The following is a 25,262-nucleotide window of genomic DNA, read 5'->3' on the forward strand; positions in this document are numbered from 1 at the left end:
AAATTTACAAATATACAGCAATACTAAAGACCTTTGAAATCCTCCTGTATCCTGCTAGATTATCATTGGTTATCTCATAATGGTTGAAAAAGGTGAAACCAATAAAATGAAATTCAAAGTGACAACAAAATGTAGATATAAAAGCTCATGCTAGAACCAGTATCCAACCACATAGTATTGTTTGCTTTGGATGCTATCATGACAGGGTTTTAAAGATATCTGACAGGGCAGAATTTGAAAGTACTGGGAGAATATGTGGGAGTCTGAGATGGAAGTGTCAGAGGGGGTTGTCCTCTCTTTTGCATGGAAAATTTTGAGAATTCGATGTGTACAATGGTACGGTCTGGTGCAATCTGAGAGGTGTTTTAAATTTGTATTTTTACCAGGGGTCCCCCTCTCGCATCGAAAATTTTGAGAAATAGATGTATGAAATGGTGCAATCTGAGAGACATTTCAATTCATTTTGCACAAAAATTGAGTAACCCCCTTCTTTCTCTCCACATTTTGAGCAACCCCCTTCTAGCTTTCAATTTTAGAGTGACCCCCCTCAGATTCCCAGGCTGTATATAATGACGGCTCCCTACCACTAGCAGGTTTACTTTTGTTGTTCTTGCGGAAAATACGGACAATTATTTATTTTTGCATATTAATGAAAGAAAAATGATGTTATTTGCACATTTGTCAACAAAAATGTTGCATATTTTATCAATGTATTGTGCTGCTATTAGAAGCTGATAATTCAACGATACTAATTTTTTTCTAACCTTAATACACTTTCACTTTCAGCTGTGACCATTTAAGCATGAGAGAAAGAAATATGCTACATGTACATGTAGGATCCCTTCCTACCTCATTGATGTCTGTGTGTAAGACAAATTTGTGCATACTCAGCATGTGTGAAGGTATAGTGGCGCCCTTCAGAATTATGAGAATTCCACGACACGTGAGACAAGATTACACTCGCTTTCCTCATTGATTGATATTACTCAGCATCCCTGAGCGTTTACGACTCCGTGAACACTGTCAGTGTTACTGTTGTCTGGACAAAGGAATGTCCAACGGCCCTTTTAATACTCAATTTTGAGGATCTCGGTTTGTGAATTCGGTTACCTGATTTAATCCGTCATCGAAGGAAACAGATATACAAGGCGTCCGTTTATTCTTGTATCCAGGTCCAGTGATATGTATCTACCGATAACGTAAAGACGAAAGAATGGAAGTGTGGGGGCACTCGATCACTGCCTTGGTTAAAACGATTTCTTGCTGTAGATACATAGAAAAGCTTTCGGAGCGAAGAAGAAGCAGACGGCAGCTAACTTACCCGAAAAACATGTGTCGTCCGGTAAGATCATGCTTTTTCAAAACTTTTTGACTGCTTGTGGACCACAAATAATACTGCACCAAAATTTTGGATTGATCCAATAATTCATCCAGGCAATATTTTTATCACTGTGTTTCACTGTAAATATTGTCATTGGCGCACGCATGTTTATCGTAAGGTCATACTTCTACAATATAAACACATTTGACGATGAAACTATTCTGATATTCGCATTAACAAGTTCGAAAAAAGAATGGACTTTCTTTGAAAAATATAAAGGATAGCTGTGGCTGTAATATCTACATTGGTAATAAAAACCACAATAGATAATTCAACAGAGAGTTGTACCACATGAAAAATAATTTCAATGGCCACAAATGTTTAAAAGACAACATTCGTGTCTGAGTAAGCAGGCTGCAAAGTCACGTGATAGTCCGGAACGTGATGGCGGCTGCATCATTATGAACTTCAGCGTATTTCATTGATTCTTCCTATTTGACCGAAACCAAAAACACAGGCAGACATGATAAACAAATTCAGATCCGTTGTGAACAACGTTGTGGCCAACTTACATCAGGTGCCTAACGCAGAAGAAAAGCCGCCGAGAATGGAGGACTTGCCTATAAAATATCCATACAGTCGTCCAGAATTTCTGAACTTGAGCGACGAAGAAGTGAAGGTGTCTGCCGATCACACATTACGTCCAATTCTTGTGCCCCGTGATCTATCAAGGTTGCCTTGGAACACTGGTTACTCAGAGTAAGTAATTCCATGTTATTTTTTTCAAAGTTTCAGGGCGATTTTGTGTAAATGTTGTGTGCCCGCTGTTGTTTATTTGGAGAAGGAGGGCCACGTTCCGCTCCGCTCACACACTCTCCCAACAGCAGCGTAGTGATCGCTTACATATTATTTTCTACTAACTGTGTTCCGTCATGACATGTTGTTACTACTGTAACCTTAGTTTTGCACTCTGTGCTTGATGCTTGCAGTCAGTTTGGTGATATATTAATTAAATTAGAAGCCGTATCGTTCAAATCAAGCAATTTCTGCTACAAATATCTGTCTCGGTTCCCAGCAAATAATTTTCCTGACAGATGTACTGCTGTCGTGAAAGAATGAGAGATGGTATTTTTCGCAGTAGGAGTGGTCAACTACTTCCGTATTTCGCGTAAAGCAGTGCTCTCGGAATATCACATCCCGTTCTCAATTTCTGTGGAACTCAAAAAGTGACGAGATGTTGTGGAATGATCATTTGAACGTTTTTTCAACCATCTTACAAATTTAAGATATGAGTTACAGAGAGAGAGAGAGAGAGAGAGAGAGAGAGAGAGAGAGAGAGAGAGAGAGAGAGAGAGCACCACCAAGGAGATCTGTCAGTGTCAATATAGAGTAATGAGGGAATTAATTAACTGTCCGGAATGAAATTCTTGACTTAATGTGTAATGTTTGCCTTAAATCTTTGGCGGCAATTATACCTCACCTCTGATGATTAATGTTATTGATCAATTTCCGACGTCATTGTTTTTGTGTATGTAATTGACACCACTGTATACCTGTAATTGACAACACTGTGACATGAGTGGCAATTCATACTTACTGCTATTACTGGACTAATGTTTATTTTCTACAATGCCTTGCAATGAATTGTTCATTCTTACATCAAGGTAAATTTATTGCATGTTTGTAAAAGGTTGTACAGTTACATGGAAACTAATTTGCATAATGTATTGTTAGTGTCCTTCATTCATGGTGATGAGAGTGACAGTTCCATCTATGATGAAAAAGTAGTTTCTATCCAACTTGATAAATCAGAAGTAAATATTATGCATTTATTAGCAATATTTCTGTTTCATTTATAAATGCTCAAGTAAGTCACTGTAAGTCTGTATATTCTCAGTTGAGTATCAATACATGACTTGTGTGTGGGTGACATGGTGATTCATACAAGTCTGTCTCATCATGCATCTTACTCACATCATCTTACATGTTCTGTGTTACCTTGTAATTTACACTGTTAAACTCCATGGCCATGACACTGAAATAATCTACCTTCTTCCTTAGAAGACAAGAGGAAGCCCTTGACCATTGCTGCATTTGTGGATATTGTATTATTTTTTCTCTAATAATGGTTAAGCTAATGTAAATCCTTGCCATGTCAGATTAGTGTAGAGTTGATGTATAATTTCACAAAGTATTGAATTATCGAACTATGTTGTTTTTGTGTAAGTGAAAAGCATTTCTTGAAAGAGAGATAGCAATTTTACAGTGTTCAGTATGTGACTTTACGTGTGTTCTCTCTTGTCATGAGATCCTGAAGGTGATTAACTCATCATTTTTTCCAGACTGAATATTGAAGTTTACATTTACAGTGAAGGTTTTTCCAGCACATAGACATGTGCCTTTGTCAGTGAAACCTTATTTGTCCAGGTGTGTATGTTAATGCATGCTGAAGTTTGGCACTTTTGTCATGTCTGAAGGGGAAGAGATGATGATGATGATGATGATAATGATATGATGATGATGATAATGATGATGATGATGATAATGATGATGATGATAATGATGATGATGATGATGATGATGATGATAACGGCAATGCCTATGATCAATGTAATAAGTTCAATGGTGATAACGATGTATTGCTGATGTTCAGAATTATGATGATGATGGTGATGAGGGTGGTGGTAGTAGGGGTGATGATTTTCATAATTGTGGTGGTGATAGTGATAATTATGATAATGATGATGATGATGAGTTCTTGGAGGATAGACTTAATTGTGGTTTTTTCTTCTTTCTGTCAGGACTAGCGCACATACTAGTACTACGTTTATAATTATTGATCATTAGATTAACTGAAAAAGGAACAGAAGATTATTTGACATTTTTTTCAAGATCCATTCTTGTGTCTGCAGGTACATATCATATATACTCATGTCCCAAAAAACTCCATTTTTGATCCATGTTATATATATGATTCACTGTATTACAGGATTTGTCTCTTAGCTGTATCTATGACTTATGCCTCCAGAGTTTTAATAACTCATGAATACCATATGGAATAGTTCATGTGTACCACCGAGGTTAGAATAATAATTGTCAGAATTCTGATAAGTCAGCGTTAGCCAGCCAAACCAATTTCCAACAAATAGGTTTCAGTAATTGAATGTTAATTATACTTATTTAACTGAAGGATTCTCAGTTTGACAGTTCAGAACCTTTTTTTTTTTGCCATGATTGACAGCGGTTTGCAAGACTGTCTGATTGCTAGCATGCTGAAGTGGTAAGAATGTACCTCACGTCAAGGCCTGAAGTAGGTCACTTTGGATTTAGGTACATTATGAAAAATAAGTTGAATATGGAATCCTCGTCATTGCTTCAAATCTAGGCTGTTGACCAGTCCGGGTTATGTCCATATAGAGGATACTATGATTGACCAATCACCGAACCTACCGTCGCAACGTCATGAATAATTAACCATGCAAACCTAGGCTCGTAGATTGCAACGAATTCGGTACTTTTCGGCTTGATTTCACCCTTTATTTTTAGCACTCGGTAGTTTTTAGATGTAGATGTTACGCACAATGTTTAGTACGGTCGAGATGGTGACCGACACAAGTGGTTAGTACATCGAAAATTACTTCTTTGGATGATTTTCCTGGCCACGTACCGCTCCTAGAAATCAGGATTTGACCCTTGTAAATCTATAGTAAGTTATTTGTCGCCAAATATCGCCTATTTTGGTCGAATTTCGATTTAACCTTGCCATCTGTAGTGTAGAGAATGTTTCAAGCTTTGCAATGATGGGTCAACTGTTCTTGTCAATGATCGGAGCACGATGGAGCACGATTTTTTCGATCACCATGCATTTCCCGCTAAGATTGACCCTTCGCTCAGAAAAACGCGCGCCGGATCAATCGCCGAGAAGTTAACCAAAAGCTGGAAAAGAGCACGAAAAACGTCCAGTAACTCTTTCTCGAACATGGTCAAGGGTAAATAAACCCAGAAAACTATTCCTGAAGAAATCTTACAATTTTTAACACGGTAGAACGTCGCAAACCGACTCGGGCTGAGACACTTCCGGGTAGCCAACGGTCTCAGTCGATCGGTGGATCTGTCAGGTCACATCGCTATGTCAGCAAAACATTTCATAGCGAACCAACGTAACCTTTAACCCTCGTTACATATACTGTACGTGATTGGTTCTTGTCTAAATCTCATTACATATACGGTACGCCATTGGCTCTTCCAAACTATCCTCTATATGGACATAACCCGGACTGTTGACACTGTTTCTTTTTTCTGTGGTTTGACCTTGTTGTTACATTAGCTTGTTTTAACATTCTTGTGCAAGTTTTATGTGAAATTGTGCATTGGGAAGGAATTAATTCATTGACTAGAAAAGTGAAAAGTGAAAAATATAGTTTAAGATGCTGTTTATGAACATCTTTTTTTTTAGATGAAAATAACAGTTGAGTTGTAAAAGGGGTGACATTCATGATGGAATTTAGAACGTTGCTATCAAAATGCAAAATGAATAGTATCCATTTATGATTTGTCTATAGTTTGATACGAGTTACAAAATTTGAGTTTAAATTCAATGAACCATCAGAGACATGATTGAGAAAAAAATGCTGTGATTTCAGCCTTCAGGTTAAACAAAGCCTAATACATGCTTTCCAAATTTCATGATCAGTGTGAATCTTTTGATGTAAACCGCCCCATTTTCTGTAAATGAGGTCATTCCCACTTCCGAGATGCACACACTGAACAAGAAAATGACTGAATCACTGTTAATTTTCAAATTATTTGTAGTGTGTCATGATTTATCAGTGATTGTATCATTTCAGTGATAGTCATAAAGGATGCAGATAATAATAATCCTTTTCCAGAGAGCAGTGTGTGTGGTACAATGGCAGAGATAAGCAGCTTAACCTCTTTGTGACATCAATACTGTGGGATGAATAATGGAAAAGGTTGACTTGTCTGACGTTTTGTGTTTTTTTACCTAATGCTAGATCATCACCTTCACTGATTCTCTTGATCACATCGGTGACGTGGATGATAAAATTTGCTTTCATATATTCGACAAATAGTGAACTGTGCTTTGTTGCTCTGACATCCACAAAATAACCTATTGTGTTCACAGCATAGACTTCTGTGATGTGGACTCCTGAATATGGTCTGTAAATTAAAATTATGACTTTTTTTGACAAAAACCCCTGGGTATGTATAATATATAGGAAAGCATGACCCTGATAAGCAAACAATCAGGTGCTGTCAGTTTCCATTTACTGGTGATCAATTATTCAAACGTCAGTTTTTTTCATATTTTCAGGCGAAGCACCTTTCATAAGACGTTTACCTTTATTAAAATACCGTTGATAAACGGCGTCCTCTTTATGCAGTTAGATCAAAGTTAAGGTTATGAGGTACAGTGATTGCGAACAGTCAATATTTAACGAGTTCCTGAATACTGTTTCTATGGTTGCAAACATTTGCCCAATTAAACTGATGACGTCATCTTGTTTGATTTTTTTTATCATAAAGGTTGCCATAATCTGTGCAATATTTTGGTTGAAAATTATACAAAATTGAAATTTTAATTGAATAAGCGAGTATTCATGTATTATGAGATGAAACTGAGGTAGTATGGAGAGAAATTGTACATGGCATGATATTTTTAGGTCTTTGTCTTAGTCCAGGCCTCCGTAAAAAATTTTAATTTTCATTTCATGAGCATATTTTTGCCACAGATTCTTATGTCCCATTGTACAGCATGCAAATGATACAGAGAGTCTTTTGAGGCACAGCGAGTTGACATCACTCATCTGTATCCTCATTGGGCAGAAATAGTCTCCAGTGAATATTGTATGCATTCTGATATTATTATGAAATGTGTGAGTTGAAAGATAGAGGGACTGTTGCTAGTTACCTGTAAAAGCAAGCTAAGCCAGCAAGAAAAAAATCTCTATACAGAAAATTGTAGTGGCATGGAACATGGTACAGTTTTGAGTCTCTACAGAGAGAAAACCTGCCTTCTATGTATTCTTATGAAGAAACAGCTTGGCCGATGATAATCTGTGTAATTAAACTAGTAGATGACTCATGGGTAATGCAAGGTTATGATATGTCGTTGCCTTGTGTACTAAATTCAGCCATCAAATGCCATCAGAATGCCATAATCTTTTTTCTAGAGATAAGAAAAGGTCTTAAGAAGAAGTGTGATGTAGGGAGATTGGAAAATGAATATTTCATTGCCATACTTATATTCAAGTAGATCTTTATAAGGCATTTATTTTTCATGGGAGAATGATTGAATAGAAAGTGATGAGTAAGCATTACTGTTTCCACTAATGTATGTATATTTTTGTTGTTGATGTCATCATGTTGTACTTCTATCAAGCAGTTATCCCTGCTTTGAATTTGCTATGAATCATCATAAAGTCTGTATGGTGAGGCATAGTAGTTGTTTTTCAATATTTTCAATATTTTTGTTTTGCTTCAGTTTATCTTGGAAAATTGAATTAATCATGATTCTCATGGATCTTGTATTGGCTGTGGCTGTGCCCTGTATAACCTGTTCACCCCCAATTCCATGTAAACAGGCCCACAATCACCATAGATAAAAATGAGTTTTGGGTCAAACCATGGTGGTGAAAGGGTCAATAAAGCTCTCTTATTTGCTGTTCTCTCTGTTTATAGAGCACTACTGTCAATGATGTTGAGATTATCAGTTTGACAGTGCCTAATGACAGGTACTGTCATCCCAATCTTTCATTTTATTGCCCTTTATTGTCTGTTAGTCCACCAACATACGTGTATCAATTTCTTTCAAAGGCTACTTGACTGTCCGAGCATCTTGATTTGTTGTGTGTTAGTTTCTATGTATGCTCTGATCGTGAGTTCAGAGTATCATTTTAGGTAATAAAAATATCAAAACAATTGAATTGCTATTTTAGTTTTTGGTAATAAAAATATCAAAGCAGTGAAATTACTGTGATATTTGCTGTAAAGGTCCCAGCATATGATATCATTCATGATACCATACAGACTTTGTTCATACATGTATTATGATAAAATTAGTAGCCTACATTTGTGGAGATGATTTTGTCTGTCTTTTGTATGAAGAATTTGCCAACAAACCCCTCTCCCAATCGGTTTGATAGTTGATGTAAATGTAAGCGTTTGTACACATCACAAGTTGGCCATGTCATGCTTTTTAAGATCTATTTATCATTTTCAGTTAAAAATCTTTTCATCAGAAATTGCTCTACCAGTTGCTCTGAAATTTTGTTTGTGGATCCCACTGGATAAAACCACTTAGACTTGTGAAGACTATGACAAAAGTTGAATTTACTGATCATGATTTTTTGGTCACTTGTCATAAAAAATTATTTCCCATAGAAACTGCATATGGAAATTGCTTTAATGCAAAATTCATGGCTGTATGTAGGATGACCTGATTCAGATTTATTGACCCTTTGATGATAAGAGCAACGCTGTTTTTTAGTCCCCACGGACACCGTCCGGGGGGACTTATAGGTTTGGTCATGTCCGTGCGTGCGTCCGTCCGTGCGTGCGTCCGTCCGTCCGTCCGTTCACGCAGATATCTCTGAGATGCCTGGAGCGATTTCATTCAAACTTAATACAAGGATTACTTCATATGGCATACAGATGCACGTCAATTTGTTTTGTGATACGATCCAATATGGCCGCCAGGCGGCCATTTTATTACGATTTTTTCATGTACAGAGCCATAACTCAGGCATGTTCCAACCGATTTTATTCAAAGTTGGTACAAGGACATTGACCAATGTCATACAGATGCACGTCAATTTGTTTTGTGATACGATCCAATATGGCCGCCAGGCGGCCATTTTATTACGATTTTTTCATGTACAGAGCCATTACTCAGGCATGTTTTGACCAATTTTATTCAGAGTTGGTACAAGGACATTGACCAATGTCATAGATATGCATGTCAATTTGTTTTGTGATACGATCCAATATGGCTGCCAGGCGGCCATTTTATTACGATTTTTTCATGTACAGAGCCATAACTCAGGCACGTTTCAACCGATTTTATTCAAAGTTGGTACAAGCTTATTGACAAATGTCATAGCTGTGCACGGCAATTTGTTTTGTGATACGATCCAAAATGGCCGCTGTGCGGCCATTTTATTACGATTTTTCATGTACAGAGCCATAACTCAGGCATGTTCCAACCGATTTTATTCAAAGTTGGTACAAGGACATTGGCCAATGTCATACAGATGCACGTCAATTTGTTTTGTGATACGATCCAATATGGCCGCCAGGCGGCCATTTTATTACGATTTTTTCATGTACAGAGCCATTACTCAGGCATGTTTTGACCAATTTTATTCAGAGTTGGTACAAGGACATTGACCAATGTCATAGATATGCACGTCAATTTGTTTTGTGATACGATCCAATATGGCCGCCAGGCGGCCATTTTATTACGATTTTTTCATGTACAGAGCCAGTACTCAGGCATGTTTTGACCGATTTTATTCAGAGTTGGTACAAGGACATTGACCAATGTCATAGATATGCATGTCAATTTGTTTTGTGATACGATCCAATATGGCTGCCAGGCGGCCATTTTATTACTATTTTTTCATGTACAGAGCCATAACTCAGGCACGTTTCAACCGATTTTATTCAAAGTTGGTACAAGCTTATTGACAAATGTCATAGCTGTGCACGGCAATTTGTTTTGTGATACGATCCAAAATGGCCGCTGTGCGGCCATTTTATTACGATTTTTCATGTACAGAGCCATAACTCAGGCATATCTCAACCGATTTTATTCAAAGTTGGTACAAGGACATTGACCTATGTCATACATATGCACGTCAATCTGTTTTGTGATACGATCCAATATGGCCGCCAGGCGGCCATTTTATTACGATTTTTTCATGTACAGAGCCATTTCTCAGGCATATCCGCATGTTTTGACCAATTTTATTCAAAGTTGGTACAAGGACATCGACCAATATCATAGCTATGCACATCAATTTGTTTTGTGATGCGATCCAATATGGCCGCTGTGCGACCATTTTGTTACGATTTTTTTCATGTCCTGAACCATAACTCAGACATGTATCAAGCGAATTCATTCAAAAGTATTTTTATCACAGACCTAATGAAGAGGACTCTATCCTCTTTGAGGACCTGTAATCAAAGTACCGATTAACAAGTGGGGACTGTGTCATCAACGATGACTTGTTCTACGGTATTTTGGTCACTTTCAGTCAAAAACATACATTACAAGGCACCTGCTAGATTGCTTTGATGATGTTTGTTACACAGGTCTCTAGAGATGATCCTTTACAAGGCAATTTTTGCATCACAGATAGACTCTGACCTTGCAGTCTAGTAAATGCAACCCACAGCCAATCAACAGTAAAGCCGTATGGGGAAAAAAAGAATGATAAAATTTACTGCAGTAATAAACTTGATTATTTTCTCCCCCGCAATGTCATGCAATGTCACACTTGTTCAATGTATATCCAATTTCATCATGTTTGAGTGTGTCATGATCTATCATGAACTTCCTGTAGGGTTTTATGACTGTTACGTTTACATTATCAGTGCAACAAACCTTGATATTGGTGTTGTTATCAATATAGTAATGGGTTGTACCTTTGGTGCAGGTTTGTGAATGGTTTTCAGGTCATTCTGGATTCTCCACCGGGGGATTTTTTCAGGGGTGGGCTACCCCATTTGTTTTTGGAACAATCTATCCATACTGTATGTTAATAAATGTACAAAAGAAAACATTTTCACAACAAAAGAAAATGTAAATTATGCATTGTTATGTAAGTTGACTGCCCCTCTGTTTTTCCGAGCTGTGGAGAACACTGTCACTTCTACATGTAAATTTGATTTTCTTTTTAGATTTCGAAAATGACAGGCTACCTGTTCCATAGGTCGCTGTTAATAAAATGATGTACACGTACCTGTCATTGCAGTTATGATGACATATCCAAGGTGAAAGGCCTTGTCAAAATAATATAAAACCATGAGTATTGAATTTACAGTAAATTGGAAACATTCCAGTATATTTTATTGCACCTACACTATGATATATGAGCAGTTTTTCGAAATGCAAATATGTTATTATTCTTGTCAACAGAGATAAACTTGTCATGACCTCGTTCCGTTGTGTGAGAAAGTTAATCACATCTCTGGTCAATTATGGGGTTCACATCTAGGCCCAGGGCCGACCAGAACTAATCCGGCAGAATGTGAGAAGATAAGCTAATCTTTTGTCCGCGTTCACATTACGTTCAACGCTGTCCTAGCCTAGATCATTTGGTAGCGTCTAGCCGACCTTTGACCTTATACAGGTCACAATGGCTGTCTTCAACAAAAGGACCATGTTCGTCCTGTTCTGGTTGTTTTTACGATTTTTGCGATCGAGACGGGACAATTTGACCCATCGATCGCTTTTAAACGAGGTATCTGGTATACAAGAGTTAACTTGTGAACCTCGAAGGCGAAATCGACGGAGTGGTCCTCAGCAGCGTGAGGAAATTCGGCGGTCAAGAAGGCACTTTGTGTTTCTGACAACAATGGCCGCAAATGCGCCGTGGGTGAATACGGTCCACAACCGAGCCTGCAGCGGGATTTACTGCAGGTCTGCTGCCCATAATCTGGCTAAGTTCTTCGTAAAACATACAGGTCTTTCTTCCCCGACCGCTTGTCCTATTATTATCAGAAACTTTTTTGAATTCGGACTTCAAATGTTTCATCTTACGTTTGCATTGATCTGGGCAACGATCAAACCCATGCTCTGACAAACGCTGTGAGATGATATTGTAGGCGATTCGATCCCATGACGTGCCGTCCATCAGATTTTTCACCATATCTTCGTTCCAAATGCCTAAAAGACACTTGATTTCTTCCATAGCCCAGTTGACTCCTCGACTCGCCATGTCTAAAATGATACTGAATCGTCGAATAGGTCAAAGACTACACTGCATGTCAACTACAGAGGCCGTCAACTGGGACCTGAGTCGGACAAAACGCGTTCACATACGCTGTTTACTGCTCGGCCAGAGACCTGGGTCAGCCACAAACCACCCCTCTCGACTAGGACAGAAATTGTCCGGACAGCTAGTGGCCGGCCAGAACCGTTCACACCTGTTTTTTTGGTCGGCCACGAACCTGGCTAGGACAAGGGCCTAGTCTTTTTTGGCTAATGTGAACGGCCCTAATGTTTGGATGTGTTTTAAAGGCCTGTGTTGGCACCAGATTGTCTCATCAGAAAATTTACCCACCAGATTACACTTTCAATGGAAAACAAAAGGCTATCACACCTCCATAATCCTACAGACTAGAACAAAGGTGATCCCAGGGATCGCAAACAGTTCCTTTGAGAGAAAGATATGACAGATAGAGAAATGACTGGCATGGGACTGAGAAAAATGGATGTACCGTAGGATTGTGAAAAGGGCACAGTTTTTGAAAGTTTTACAGCCTGGCAATTTGACCAAAGCCTTTGAATAACAAGTTTGACCATGTAACAAGGAGTAACTGAAGCATAACCACATACAGCCATTTGCAGTGTTCATCTTGAATTGATCCATGGAAGTAAACATATCCATACTAAGACGCATTGAAATATGTGAACCACTGAGTGAGATAATGACTTGCTTGTGTTCTTCTGTTGCAAATAAATTCTGGCAATCAGGCCTTTAAATACCTTGATCAGTCCTGTACGGTCGGTCTGTGCCACGACGGCACATGTCAAAACCCTAGGTGATACGACAGTGACATGTTTTTCAACTCTCTTCTTTGAGTCTATGCTGAAGAATTCAACACATGCACAGTTGATGATGCTGGCTATGTTCCAAACACGCACTCAAAGCAAGCGAAACTTTAATAATGTTTAATGTATTTATAAATGGCATTTATACACTTTGAAGCCCATAAAACTGGGCAATTTTGATTCTATGTGAGGAAGCTTTTGTAGAATTTTATCTGCCACCTTGAAACAGATACAGAGTGGAAAGTTTTCGATGGTCATTGAGATTGGGTGGAGTTTCAGTTCAGACTTAAATAAAATTGCCATACAGGAATTGATAAAGCGGTTGTTCAAATTCATGCCATGGGTATTTGTTTCTGATATGTTTCACAAAATATAGAAAAATTTCTCAACCATTTGGATTTCAGTTACATTATACAATCTATGGCTGTAAAAGGCTCTTCATCTGTAGATCCATAAGCATTTTCTTAGAAAGGAGATCATTAAAATCCCCATGTTGCCATGGATACTACATGTTCTCCGTCATGGCCACTGGTTAGTGATTACAATCCTTTGACATTGCCTCAGTGTTGTCGCAGAGACACAACAAATGTAAATGTAAAAACGGACGAATACTGCAGCTGCTGTTCACATCATATGGGAGATGATATTTATAGATCACAAGTTGTCGTAAACATTATGTATTACATCAGTGCGGACTGCATAAGTACAAATCTTATGTTTATATTGTCTCGAACCATGCAGTTGTAAAATCTGTCACAAAGTTTGAAAATTTCAACAAATCAATATCGCGCAGCAATTTGTTAACTTTTGAATATTCATGGCTGACCTCTTTTTGTCCTTCAGAGTAATAAACGCCGGGAAAACAATTCACAATGAAGACCAGGCAGCTATCGGTGTGTTTCACTTTTCAACCACACCAAACGACGGAACAGGAAACAGTCCCACAAAAACTCGCAGACCCACAAGTACCGACACATCATCAACAGAGAATTCTATGGTAAAGGTCATTGTCACCGTTATTTGTGTTGTCTTGCTTTATTCTTGTCTTGCAAGTGTGTCATAAATTAATCAGAATTTTGTATTTGAGTGTACTGATATGTGTTTGTGATAAGGTGTTGACAGTGATTTGTCACAGTTGCTATGATGACTGCAAATTGCCATATTTCCGCATAATTATCGTGCCAAAATGTGTAATGCATTATAATATGATGTAATGTATGTTTACAAATAAGTGAATATTTTTCTCTGCCACTGAAAAGGTAATTTTCAAGAGGATATTTTTCTGGTTTCATGCCATGGGCAGAAAAGAGAATTTTCTTTCAGCTCCTGAAGGCCTTCTGAAATATTATAATGTATTTGTAATGTCACAGGACATAATGTCGTGATACAGGATAAAAGTTTCCATCTCTACAATGGCTAAGAACTGCACAATTGTTGCCTTTGGTTGAATTATAAAAGGCAGCGACATGACTATCAAATGGTACAACGTTCTGAGTCTGTTTCACATGGCTTGCAACTGACTAAGTGCATTGAGATATTGAAATGAGCAGAAAACTGCAAGCGTGACAGTAATGAGGAGCTATCTCTACAGTTTATGGAAAGTTTACTTACATTCTTTTTCTTTCTTGAACAGGACCTGGACGACAACTCATACACGTATTTTGCCATTTTTGACGGTCATGCTGGTCATGCAGCTGCTGTCATGGCTGTTCATCGTTTACATGAACATATCCATCAACATCTGAGTCCAATGGCCCATCTGATCACGTCACCAACCGGCAACAGTCACGCCGTCGGAAAGTCTGTACATATCCACGATGACCGGTACCATGGCAGGTCGTGTAAATGGCCATTCGCCGAACAGGATCTCCCTGTGGAAGGTGTTGTTAGTGGGGCACTGGAAAACGCATTCTGGGAAATGGTAAGACAAACTACTACTGTGAAATCCTTGGACAGTACACTATCTCATTTCTGCCATTCTTTATATTTTAGACCACAAAGCGTAAACAGATGCACTATATAAAGGGATGGTTCTTTGATTTTAAAAATCAATGTCTGTCAGTACTCAAAACATGCTCTGTGTAGTTTGTAAAGTATTGTATTATATTGCATGTATCTCAATTCTGATACTATCTATTGAACAGATTGACAGATTTCAATATATCTCTGTACATTCAAAAATCCAAAAATTGCAACCAAAGAGGATGTGGTCCATTCATAATTCAGATGAAGATTGATTCCTTTTCCAGAACTCGTCCTAAAACATTCTCCTTGATGTATACCTCTTTTTGAGCTGTTGCAACATCAAATTACCAACAATCTCTATGTGAACCATTTCAGGACTTGGAAATTGGTCAAGAGAAGATGAGTTACCGGATAGCCGGTGGATGTACGGTGTTAGTTGCAATCTTTATGCAAGGAAAACTCTATGTGGCAAATGCAGGTGACTCAAGGTAAATATACTGCTGTGTCATTGTTTATGTTGTAGACAAGAATTTCATGCACTTTGTGACTACTATTGACTTCTAGCCATGCATACCACAAAACAGTTGCCAATTTATCTTGCCAGATATAGGCTTCTATGCCACAAACCGTTAGCAATTCAACCAGCCAGATGTAAGCTTCCATACCACAAAACACTGACCAATATAACCAGCCAGATACAAGCTTGCGTACCAAAGAACATTTAATAATTCAACTTGGTACGTGTAAGCTTACGACATGTGTGTACAATACCCATTATGATAATTATGTCATGTTCATGACAAAATTTCAAATATTGCTAAGAGTTTTAACAACTCTAGACTTCAGAAATGTGCTGAGTTGTGTATGAAGCCTGTGCACTTCTGCTGTACTGTTGCTGGTGATACCTATTCTAGTTAACCACTGTGTCCAATGTCATCACAGTATTTTTCAGACTCTGCATCTGTTGTGCTGAGTGTCCCATTCAATTTCTTTGCTCATAAGAATTTTTATGTGCACAAGAGTCTGTCTACGGTATCACTGGGTGTGTTGATTGATTTGGTTGGTATGTACCCCCATCACTTCAACAACTCATGAATGCCCCATCGCCATTTTGACCATTTCAGAGCAATCATATCAAGGGGCGGCGAAATTATTGAGATGTCACAGGAGTACACACCCAACTCTGAGAGACAGAGAATACAACAGCTGGCGTACCAGCAGCCGTGTTTACTCGACAATGAATTTACACATCTGGAATTTCAGAAACGGATTTACAGGAAAGACGTCGGCAAGAGAATACTTTACAGGGACCAACACATGACGGGATGGTGAGGAAAATCAGTTTCTTGTGATGTCATAGCAGCTGTTTTATCAGTTTAAGTAAAAGGATAAAAACTTTGGTTATTTTTTTTGTACATTTTGCCTAAATTGAGATCTATGGTTTCATTTTAAAATTCTGTAAGTTTATAGATGCCAAACTTTCAAAGGAATATTTCAGACTTTAAAAATTTGTGTTGGTTAAATGTGGAATTTATGTTTCTATTTTAAGTTCATACAGGATATGCCCTACAGAGAGAGATGTATTTTACCTCTAAAAGGAGCCTAGGCATTGCTTTTGTTCCCTCAGTGGTAACATTGCAAAGATTTGAATGCACCCCTTCAGTCCTACACAGTATTCACCATGTTTCCTTCCTCTTTCACTCTGCCTCTCCTTTTGCAGAACTATTTCACTGTTTCTACTCTTCTGTGACATACACACATTCACTTAGGTTCAGATTCCGAAAGTTCCATCAGTGGGTGAATAGGCCACTGTCATGACCCCTCTACTGACCTGTATGACCCCACATCCTGGCTCTTATATTGGTGTGTTGTTTTTCTAGAGGGGAAGCTTTCATGTTTCCTTCAAAGAGAAAAGCAAAAATTAATATTCTTAGATTAGCTGAAATAGAAATTTAAGTACAGAAAGTTGACGAGTGAAGTCAGTTGTTTCAAATTTCGAAGCAAAGTCAACAACTCGTACTAATGAAAATGGTGGGATTTAAGGTTGTGCAGGGGTCATAGAAATAGCCCATCAGTTGAGATATTTTACATAGTTGCCCTTCTGTGGTATGCAAATGATTACTTTCAGATTTTCGCATTGTTAACAAGTGAGTGAATTCAAAGCATTGTTTACATTTTGACGTGACATGTTTTTGATACCCTTCAGGGCATATAAAACCATAACAGCAGAAGACACCAAATTTCCTCTGATATACGGAGATGGAAAGAAATCCCGAATGCTTGCAACGATAGGTGTGACGAGGGGATTTGGAGACCATGAACTCAAAGTACATGAGACAAATATTTACCTCAAGCCATTCCTTAGTCCCATTCCAGAGGTAGGTATGGCTATGCTATGTAGAGTGTGTCAACACAGTTACTATGAAATTTGACAGCCATCTCAGGAGTGCTAGATTTTCTTTGCTTTATAATAAGGCAGTTGGGTATTTGAGTGCTCAAGCTAAGGTGCCCAGGTAACACCCCCTCTTCCGCCCAACACCCCCATAGACGTTATAGGTACTCCTGCAATTATGTGAACACTTAAAAGTATGGACAGTCAAGATCTATGATTTTCATACGCTACTTGGTTAGATAGGATTTTTCTTGTTTGTGGCTCAGATGAACTCCTTATAATTTGCATGTTTGAATTTTGTACACTGTAATGTCACCGAGTTCTGGATCAGCATATAGTATGTTAGACCATAAACGAGATGAGCTACTTGTATACACAGAGCACAATTTAAAGAGATTTAGGGTAATTTTAAGACTTGATGCTTTTAGCTTCACAAAGGTACTTTCATGATGAAAGTACGATATGTACACTTTACAGTCTGTAAACTATCTCCCTCTTGTTGAAATTTCACTTTCTGGACCACATTTCTACCTTGATGTGTTCATTCCTTCAGTCAGCATTTGATGAGGATCTCCTGATACGTATCTCGCAAGAACATCATAGTTAAACAGTGGACAAAATGCACAGTCCAAGTGGGACAAAATTGAAGAAGGCAACAGTTTGACGAATGTGATCCCAACCAGTATAAAGTTTCAGAAAATTGATGTCGAATGCTTCAATGACACTAAGTATTTATAATCAACATGATAAAATGCATGACATTTTCAATGCGCCATCACCTTTGCGTTCAATAACATATCCGTCTCAAATGTGTTCCTTGATATCAAGGTTCTGAACATGTTTCTTGATGTCTTCAGCGCGTGTTTACTCGAGAGTTGCGTTCGTTTCTGTTGGCAGGTTAGAGTGTATGATTTAACAGACAATGAACACACAGAAAATGATGTTCTTATCATGGGGTCAGATGGACTCTGGGATATTCTTTCCAATCAAGAAGCCGTCGACGTTGTCAAAGATATACTCGATAATTTTCCACCAGGTGACATGAGTAGGTGAGTTGTCTGCTGGATAATAGAATTCTTATCCAATGTTGTCGAAAAAAAAGAAAAAAAAAAACAACTAAAAGCCAAAGAATCTTTCCAACTCATAAGGTTTTGCTAATTAGATTTCATTTCATGCTTAAAGGATTATTTATACTCTTTTTCACTAAGTTTAAGCTGCTCACCCCCAATTTCCTGTACACAGATCCAAAATCACTATTTATAACAATGGGTTTGGGCCAAACCATGGTGGTGAAAGGGTTAATTTTGTGTAACATCTCTTTTGTGTCCATGATATCTCAAAAAAGAGGAGAAATTCAAGTTTAAAACAATTACAGATGTAAGGTGTGACTTTTACACTTCAAAAAATAAACATCCATGATCAGTCTCTTGGTTGGCATTTAATGAATGACTCATCAAATTAAGGACAACTTGCAGATGATTTTTTTTATCAACAAGTTCATCAAATATTGAGCATGCTTTCAACAAGGTCAGGCATGCAATTGTCTACTGTAATCTCTTGGGAGAAAAAGGATTAATTGAAGCTTACAAATAAAATGCATGAGTCAGCAATTATAGAAAGAAAGTTTTTGAAGTGAGAATGTACAAGGACTCTGTCAGAGTCAACTATACAGAATTTTATTGCTGTATACATGATTTTTCAAAATGGATGAACTAAAATGTAGGGTTGTTTTTCAAAAGAAACCACGTTTCTCAGTCTTTTTTTTTTGTTTTTTTTGTTTTTTGCAAATAGATATGCCTCAGCTGCCCAAGAACTAGTGATGCAGGCCAGGGGGATCTTGAAACAGCGTGGCTGGAGAACAATGAATGACACCAGACCGGCATCCAATGATGACATCACTGTCTTCGTCATTCCGCTTCATTGCCATGGCAACCTGTCATCCCAGAGTAGTCTAACAGAGTCCCAGGATGCACTGCCAACCTAGCCATCCACATCAGTAGCTTTCTGCAAGCATCAATCACATCATAGTATCACATGTGGTATTTTCTGTGAGTGATACTGTGCTTCATTATCACTGAGGTCATATGCCCCCCCCCCTGCAATGCAAGAAATGTTACAGCGCCCTCACTGGCAAGAAAACATTTGTCCTTATCATGAGACTGTAAAGAAGATATTTAAAAATTCACCCAGCTAATGTTGCATATGTACATGAACATTGACAAAGTAATTTTCCATGTTGTGTCGTAAGAAAAGTGGTCTAGAAATATGTAAAATAGTTACTCATCATGGTCATGTCATTATCAAAATATATCATCAGAAATAAAACTGTCGCCACTATTTTTAATTTACAAAGCTGTAAATAAGAAAGCCAGTGGGAGCATCACTGCTTTTAACAATAGAAAAATTTTAGGATTTAACATTTCATATTATGAACACTTTTTGTTTTCCATTCAAATTTCTTTATTTAATTCAAGTTTCTGGACTGTTGTTGCTCTCGAAACTGCAGCACTTTGGTGCAACAGTAAAAAATAATCTAACCCTCTCATTTCATATGTGATTATTTGGAAATAATCGTGGATGTCAAAAAATTAGAATATATGCATGTTTGTCAGGTGACATAATAACTGGAAAAAAGGTGTCTTACTTAATATTTGTTGTGTTAAGGAGTGAGATGAAATGAGATGAAACAGGAAGCAACACAAACCAAACCTAAAAATTGCAGTTTTATGTTTTTTTCATAATTTCTCACAGTGAAGATTATTGATACAAGCAAAGCCTTTCACAGAGTGAAATTTACAGCAATCAGTCGATGCGCAGGAAAGTAATTTCTTATTTTAGTAGAAAAAATTGAGTGTTTATGGACGGCCTTGCAAAAATTTATAGTCTTTGGTACATTACAATAATCAAGAGAGAGATTTTACCAATTCAATGTACCATAGCTGTCTATTGGTCAGGTGGAACTTTTGGTCTGAAAGGATATTTTTCTTTATGGCTTTACAAGGATGAAAAGAATAGAATTAAATATCTAAGGACAAGGGACAAGGTAGGGAGAAATTGTAAATATTTATTATGAACACCTGAGTCCAGAAACAATGTCAAATAAAAATAGCATCGTTGGCCAACATCCTGTTTGTGAAGCTAACAGGTAGTGTCGAAATCTGTAGCTTTTGTGTTTTGCCATAAGCTGTCTCATTAAAGTCATACATGAAAGGACATTTGACAAGGAAAGTACAATTTTATTTATCAAAAGTTCAAAGCATCAAAAGCCAAGGAGGGGCTCTATACATATAAGGTTCATAACCACCCAGACCTCTTGAACCACTCATGTTATTGCCATTACATGAAAAAACACCCCAACAAGCTGCATTGATGGCAAACTTCTGTGCAATATTAGATAGTAAATATTTTTAGAATAACAAAATTCATAATTTCTTTCTGTGTTAGGAAATTTCAAATTTGACTCTCAGAACAGTCTTCCTATACTGTACATCAAGTGTACAATGGCCATCAAAAATGAACAAAGGCAGTCACTTTTTATGGAGTCAGCACTTTCATCAAAAATTTGATGTCAGAAAAAAATCTTAATTTTTGTAAAAACGTTTTCTGTTTTGTAAAATCTTATGAAATATCATGGCAATAATATTAGATATATTTATGTTAGATCTATGCATTATCGTTTAGATTTTTGTAGTTGTTTTTTGATGACATTTGAAACGAGAGCTATTATATAGTCCCTATTTTTTCGCTGGTCAGTGAAAGGTGTCACCTCCATTGGAAAGATACAAATATGCAGAAGCACCATTGAAAAACAAGCAGTATCTTTTGAGGTGCTGATTGTTCCTAGTTTGTCCTTGCCTAAGAATATCTTTAGGCTTTCAGGGTGTCAAACTTTATCAGATGCTGGATTAATTGACCTGATATTCTCCTCATGAAGCATTTTCTCATCAATAAAATTGGGGTTTACCGTTTTTGAATACCTCCTTATCTCAATCTGCCCCATCATTATGAAAAACTTGCCACCTCGTCTGAAAATTTTTTGGAACACTCCGGCACCTTTGGACAGGGTATATGAGCATTTTTTGAACACCGGGCTTCAGACAGGGTTCCTTTTCAGTATATTCTGCTTGCAACTGTAGGTTTCACATGGGTACTGTGTGTATACGCCTCGCACACCGGCACTCCTAGCTGTGCCTCAGCCCAGACTTTTCTCTCAATATTTGAACCTTGAAATGTATGCTGTGAAAGCTGACAGAGAGAGGCCTTAAGGGTGTTCATTTTTATGGCACATGCCACTCTCATGCCACTCACATCTACTACAGTCAGAAGTGATCAGTGTACATTTGTGTACCATAACGTGATAAGAGATTGTCACCTTGGAGATAGACTTTTCAAATGTCCAGTAACAATATGACACTTACCAGTGTTTTTAGCTTTTGCTGTATGAATTGTTTGCGTTAATGAAACATACAAAGCTTTCGCATACATTTTGTGACTCAGATCACTGAGATATTGCAACCAAAATCAGGCCATAGAGGAGAACAGTCGCCCTTTTTAGCCAAAAACCTACATATGAGTAGCCTTGTAATTTGAGCTGAAATTGTAAATTTGCATATGAAAGAGTGGTAAATTTGCATACAAAAGAGAACATATGATTTTGCCGTGGTAACACACGACATTTTTGATTCAACAATAAATCAATTCACAGATATAATTTCAAATTTTGTAAATGAAAGGCAAATTTAATTTCAAATTTTGTAATGTATAAATAACAGTATCCCCTTGTGATACTATCAACATGGGAGTTTCACTCATTTTGACAATCCTATATAGTAATGCTATATCAAAATGTGCTTAAAGTGAAGATGTGAATCAACTGAAATAAAATGGTGTGTGTTTACAATGAATTTGTTACATTATTCTCCACAGGAATGCCTTTGTATACAATTTTACCAATTCACCTCAAATACCAGATTCAGCAGAGCAATGCTGGCTACATGATGAATAGATATTGTAGGATAAGCTATGGGGTACAGATTTTTGTTGTTCTAATTTTGTACGACTGTAGCAAGGGCAGCCAGTACAGGACAAAATGTTGGAACCACCAAACTGAATGAGATAACCAATTAGTGTTTCACAAAACTTGAATCTCTGATTTGGTAATCATTTTCATTTTTTTTTACGTTTGTTTTATTATAAAGATACAATATCCAGAATTTTGAAATTACTGAGACAACTCTAGAAGATGCTTCTGTGTATCAGCTTGAAAATGTACATATAATTCCTTCACATCCATTTCCTTTTATAGAGGTTCTACCTCGCTGCAGTAAATAATAAGGTTAGGCCACATACTGATGGTTAAAGAACCTATTTTAATTAGTGATGAAGAAAAGATCTGTAAAATGGTGTGAAAATGGTAAGAAATTCGGCTTTAGGTTCACATCTGCCATTTCTTTATATCCTTTTAAATCTGCTTGAATCTCATCTTATGCTTTTGGCTCAGAGCATGGGATGGGCACTTTTAAAATGGGTATAGCTCCCAAGATGAACTTCAAAGTGTCTTTTTTCAAGTTGGATGAGCTTTGTCGTATAGAATGTCACACCAGTATTCTCAATCAATCTTGCCTGTGGATGAATGGTGATCTCAAAAACGCACGTCGCAAGAAACTATCTACCAAAGTCTTAAATAGGAATTGTGGACATATACTCACAAGGCAGTGCTTGTTGACCTAAATATGTCACAGGCCCTCAGAAACCAAAATTTTTAATGGCTATTTAGCAATCTGCCAACTCGATCAGAAATAGTACATTAATTAACAATGTGTACTTTCAGCTAAGTTTCTCATGCGGTGTGGATGAGCTCAAAAAACATGAACTTTGCAATAAAACATTGACCAGTTACTTGTGACTGATATTGTATATCGTTTAAATAGAGGTTGACATTCACAACTGCTGTTGCATGCGGGTTTAACACAAAGATTGACATCTGTGTGAACACCCATGCACATTTTGTCTAATAGCAAGTTAATCTCCCGTTTGTTTACATGCAATCGTAAAAGTACCCATTTCATCACATATAAGCCTTACTCAATAAAGGGACTAGCTCCTGTTGATATGAATGTCATTGAAAGAAATATTTAAATGGTTTTGTATGTCTCATGTCAATTTCACTACGTATGTCAGTTTGTACTACCGGTAGTGTTCCAGCTTTATTTTGTATGCCATGTAACTGAGAAATGTACAAATGTTACATATGAGATAGTAGTGTAGTAGCCATATGTAAAGTATGGGTAATATTATCTTTGTGTAGATTCTGAGATTTGTCAACACGATTTTTTAAGGCAATAACGTTTGACAAAAACATTGTTTACATCTCAATGTTTAAAGGTGAATATCATATAAAGAGCAAGGTTTCAGAGAGTCGGTCACTTAGAAAAGAGGAAACTGTATGTCAAAATATGTGCAGCAGATGCAACGATTTGTCTTATATTGACAGGCTTCACGGAAATCGGAAGATCTGTCGGGTTCACGCACAAGATATTCTGTAGCTTTTCCTGTGATGTATGCATTATCAATCATGGTCGTGTGATGGTCGATTTTGGAAATGTTTATCATGCCAATCCAGGATGTGTGTAAATCACACAATCCTGTAATTCAGATGGAAAAGTTTTGATTAGCACAGACAAAAAAAATGGCCCTCTGCTAGTATTTGTCTTAGACTAGTCTTGTGGGTTTGTGACAAAAATCTGGAAAAAGATGTGCACATTCTTGCCAACTTTTCTGCGGCACATGGAAACAACTTTTTTTTCATCTATGATATTTTTTAGTTGTGAGTCAAAAAAAAACAACCCTGTACATGTAGAAATGATATACAGCCATATTTTGAAAAATTAAATACTGTACATGGAACTTTTAAGTCTGTTAGATTTCAGAACAGAATTTATGTCTGTTAGGTGTCAATCGGATTCTTACAAACTCCGTAGAGCTTTATATGAGAGGTATTGTATGTGAACAAATATGCATATTTATTTATTTTCCATTTTTTACTTTTTAAGGGAGTGGTTTACTCTGTACAACCTCATACAACATTGCTTTAACAGAATTACCTACCGGTAATTTTTACAAGAGTTCCGTATACACCACTATACCAAGATTGTCAAAATGCATTGTGGGGCTACAATGCAGATCCATTGTATCATTCAGGGTCTGATAAACAATCATCAGAAAGATTGATACAAATTTGCAAGATAAATGCGACAACTCTCTTTATGATACATGCTTTATATTATTTATTTGCCTCAAAATCTACAATTTCATGTACGTGTACAAATAACCTCAGTAATCTACAAACAATCAAGAACTGATTTATATTCAGAAATTCCTGGCATACTCACCATTGATATGAAATCTAATTTCTACAAACCAACCATATTATATGATTTTGTTAATCTTCACAAATGAATCCATGTCATTTGTCCAAAACATCTTTTTACGTTGTATGTCATATTTGGTATTTTGCTATGCAATGTTGTCGGTGGATTTTATATTTGTTTGTAACCATATGAATGTTTAAAGAAATAAATGGAGATGCAAATGTATATCAGATTAGATCACAGTGTTGTGTGTTTGTGATGAAGTTTGATCAGTATGGAGGACCAGATAATTATGCTGCATAAGAAAAGTGCATGTTTTAGTATATGCACAGTGATCACATCAGACTTGTTGCTTTGTTTCATAGATTCAGGTGATTCCAGCTTGTTTTCAGTTTCTTCTTACATATTTGACAC

At 37.2% G+C, this 25,262-nt stretch overlaps 1 protein-coding gene across 2 annotated transcripts; it reads left to right on the plus strand.

Moving 5' to 3' along the window:
* The first annotated feature begins 1,013 nt into the window (after positions 1 to 1,013).
* Positions 1,014 to 25,073, plus strand: LOC139135369 (protein phosphatase 1H-like). 2 transcript variants are annotated; one of them, XM_070702732.1, is made up of 9 exons: positions 1,014 to 1,342; positions 1,839 to 2,080; positions 13,965 to 14,118; positions 14,755 to 15,042; positions 15,462 to 15,574; positions 16,211 to 16,414; positions 17,293 to 17,464; positions 18,376 to 18,527; positions 19,270 to 25,073. In XM_070702732.1, exons 1-9 carry the CDS (start codon positions 1,214 to 1,216, stop codon positions 19,460 to 19,462), a joined length of 1,647 nt encoding a protein of 548 aa, XP_070558833.1. In that variant the 5' UTR covers positions 1,014 to 1,213; the 3' UTR covers positions 19,463 to 25,073. The 2 variants fall into 2 exon arrangements, with proteins under 2 accessions (XP_070558833.1, XP_070558832.1); XM_070702731.1 differs by having other exon boundaries at positions 1,105 to 1,342; positions 13,965 to 14,124.
* Positions 25,074 to 25,262: the final 189 nt, after the last annotated feature.

Source organism: Ptychodera flava, chromosome 6, assembly GCF_041260155.1.
Source record: "Ptychodera flava strain L36383 chromosome 6, AS_Pfla_20210202, whole genome shotgun sequence".
Classification (NCBI taxonomy): domain Eukaryota; kingdom Metazoa; phylum Hemichordata; class Enteropneusta; family Ptychoderidae; genus Ptychodera; species Ptychodera flava.

Bases quoted from the DNA above. Each gene is read 5' to 3' on its own strand.
- LOC139135369 (XM_070702731.1), top strand. From the start codon at position 1,214: ATGGAAGTGTGGGGGCACTCGATCACTGCCTTGGTTAAAACGATTTCT. The intron at 14,125-14,754 runs GTCATTGTCACC...TTTCTTGAACAG, and splicing joins CAGAGAATTCTATGGTAAAG to GACCTGGACGACAACTCATA. The intron at 18,528-19,269 runs GTGAGTTGTCTG...TTTTGCAAATAG, and splicing joins CCACCAGGTGACATGAGTAG to ATATGCCTCAGCTGCCCAAG.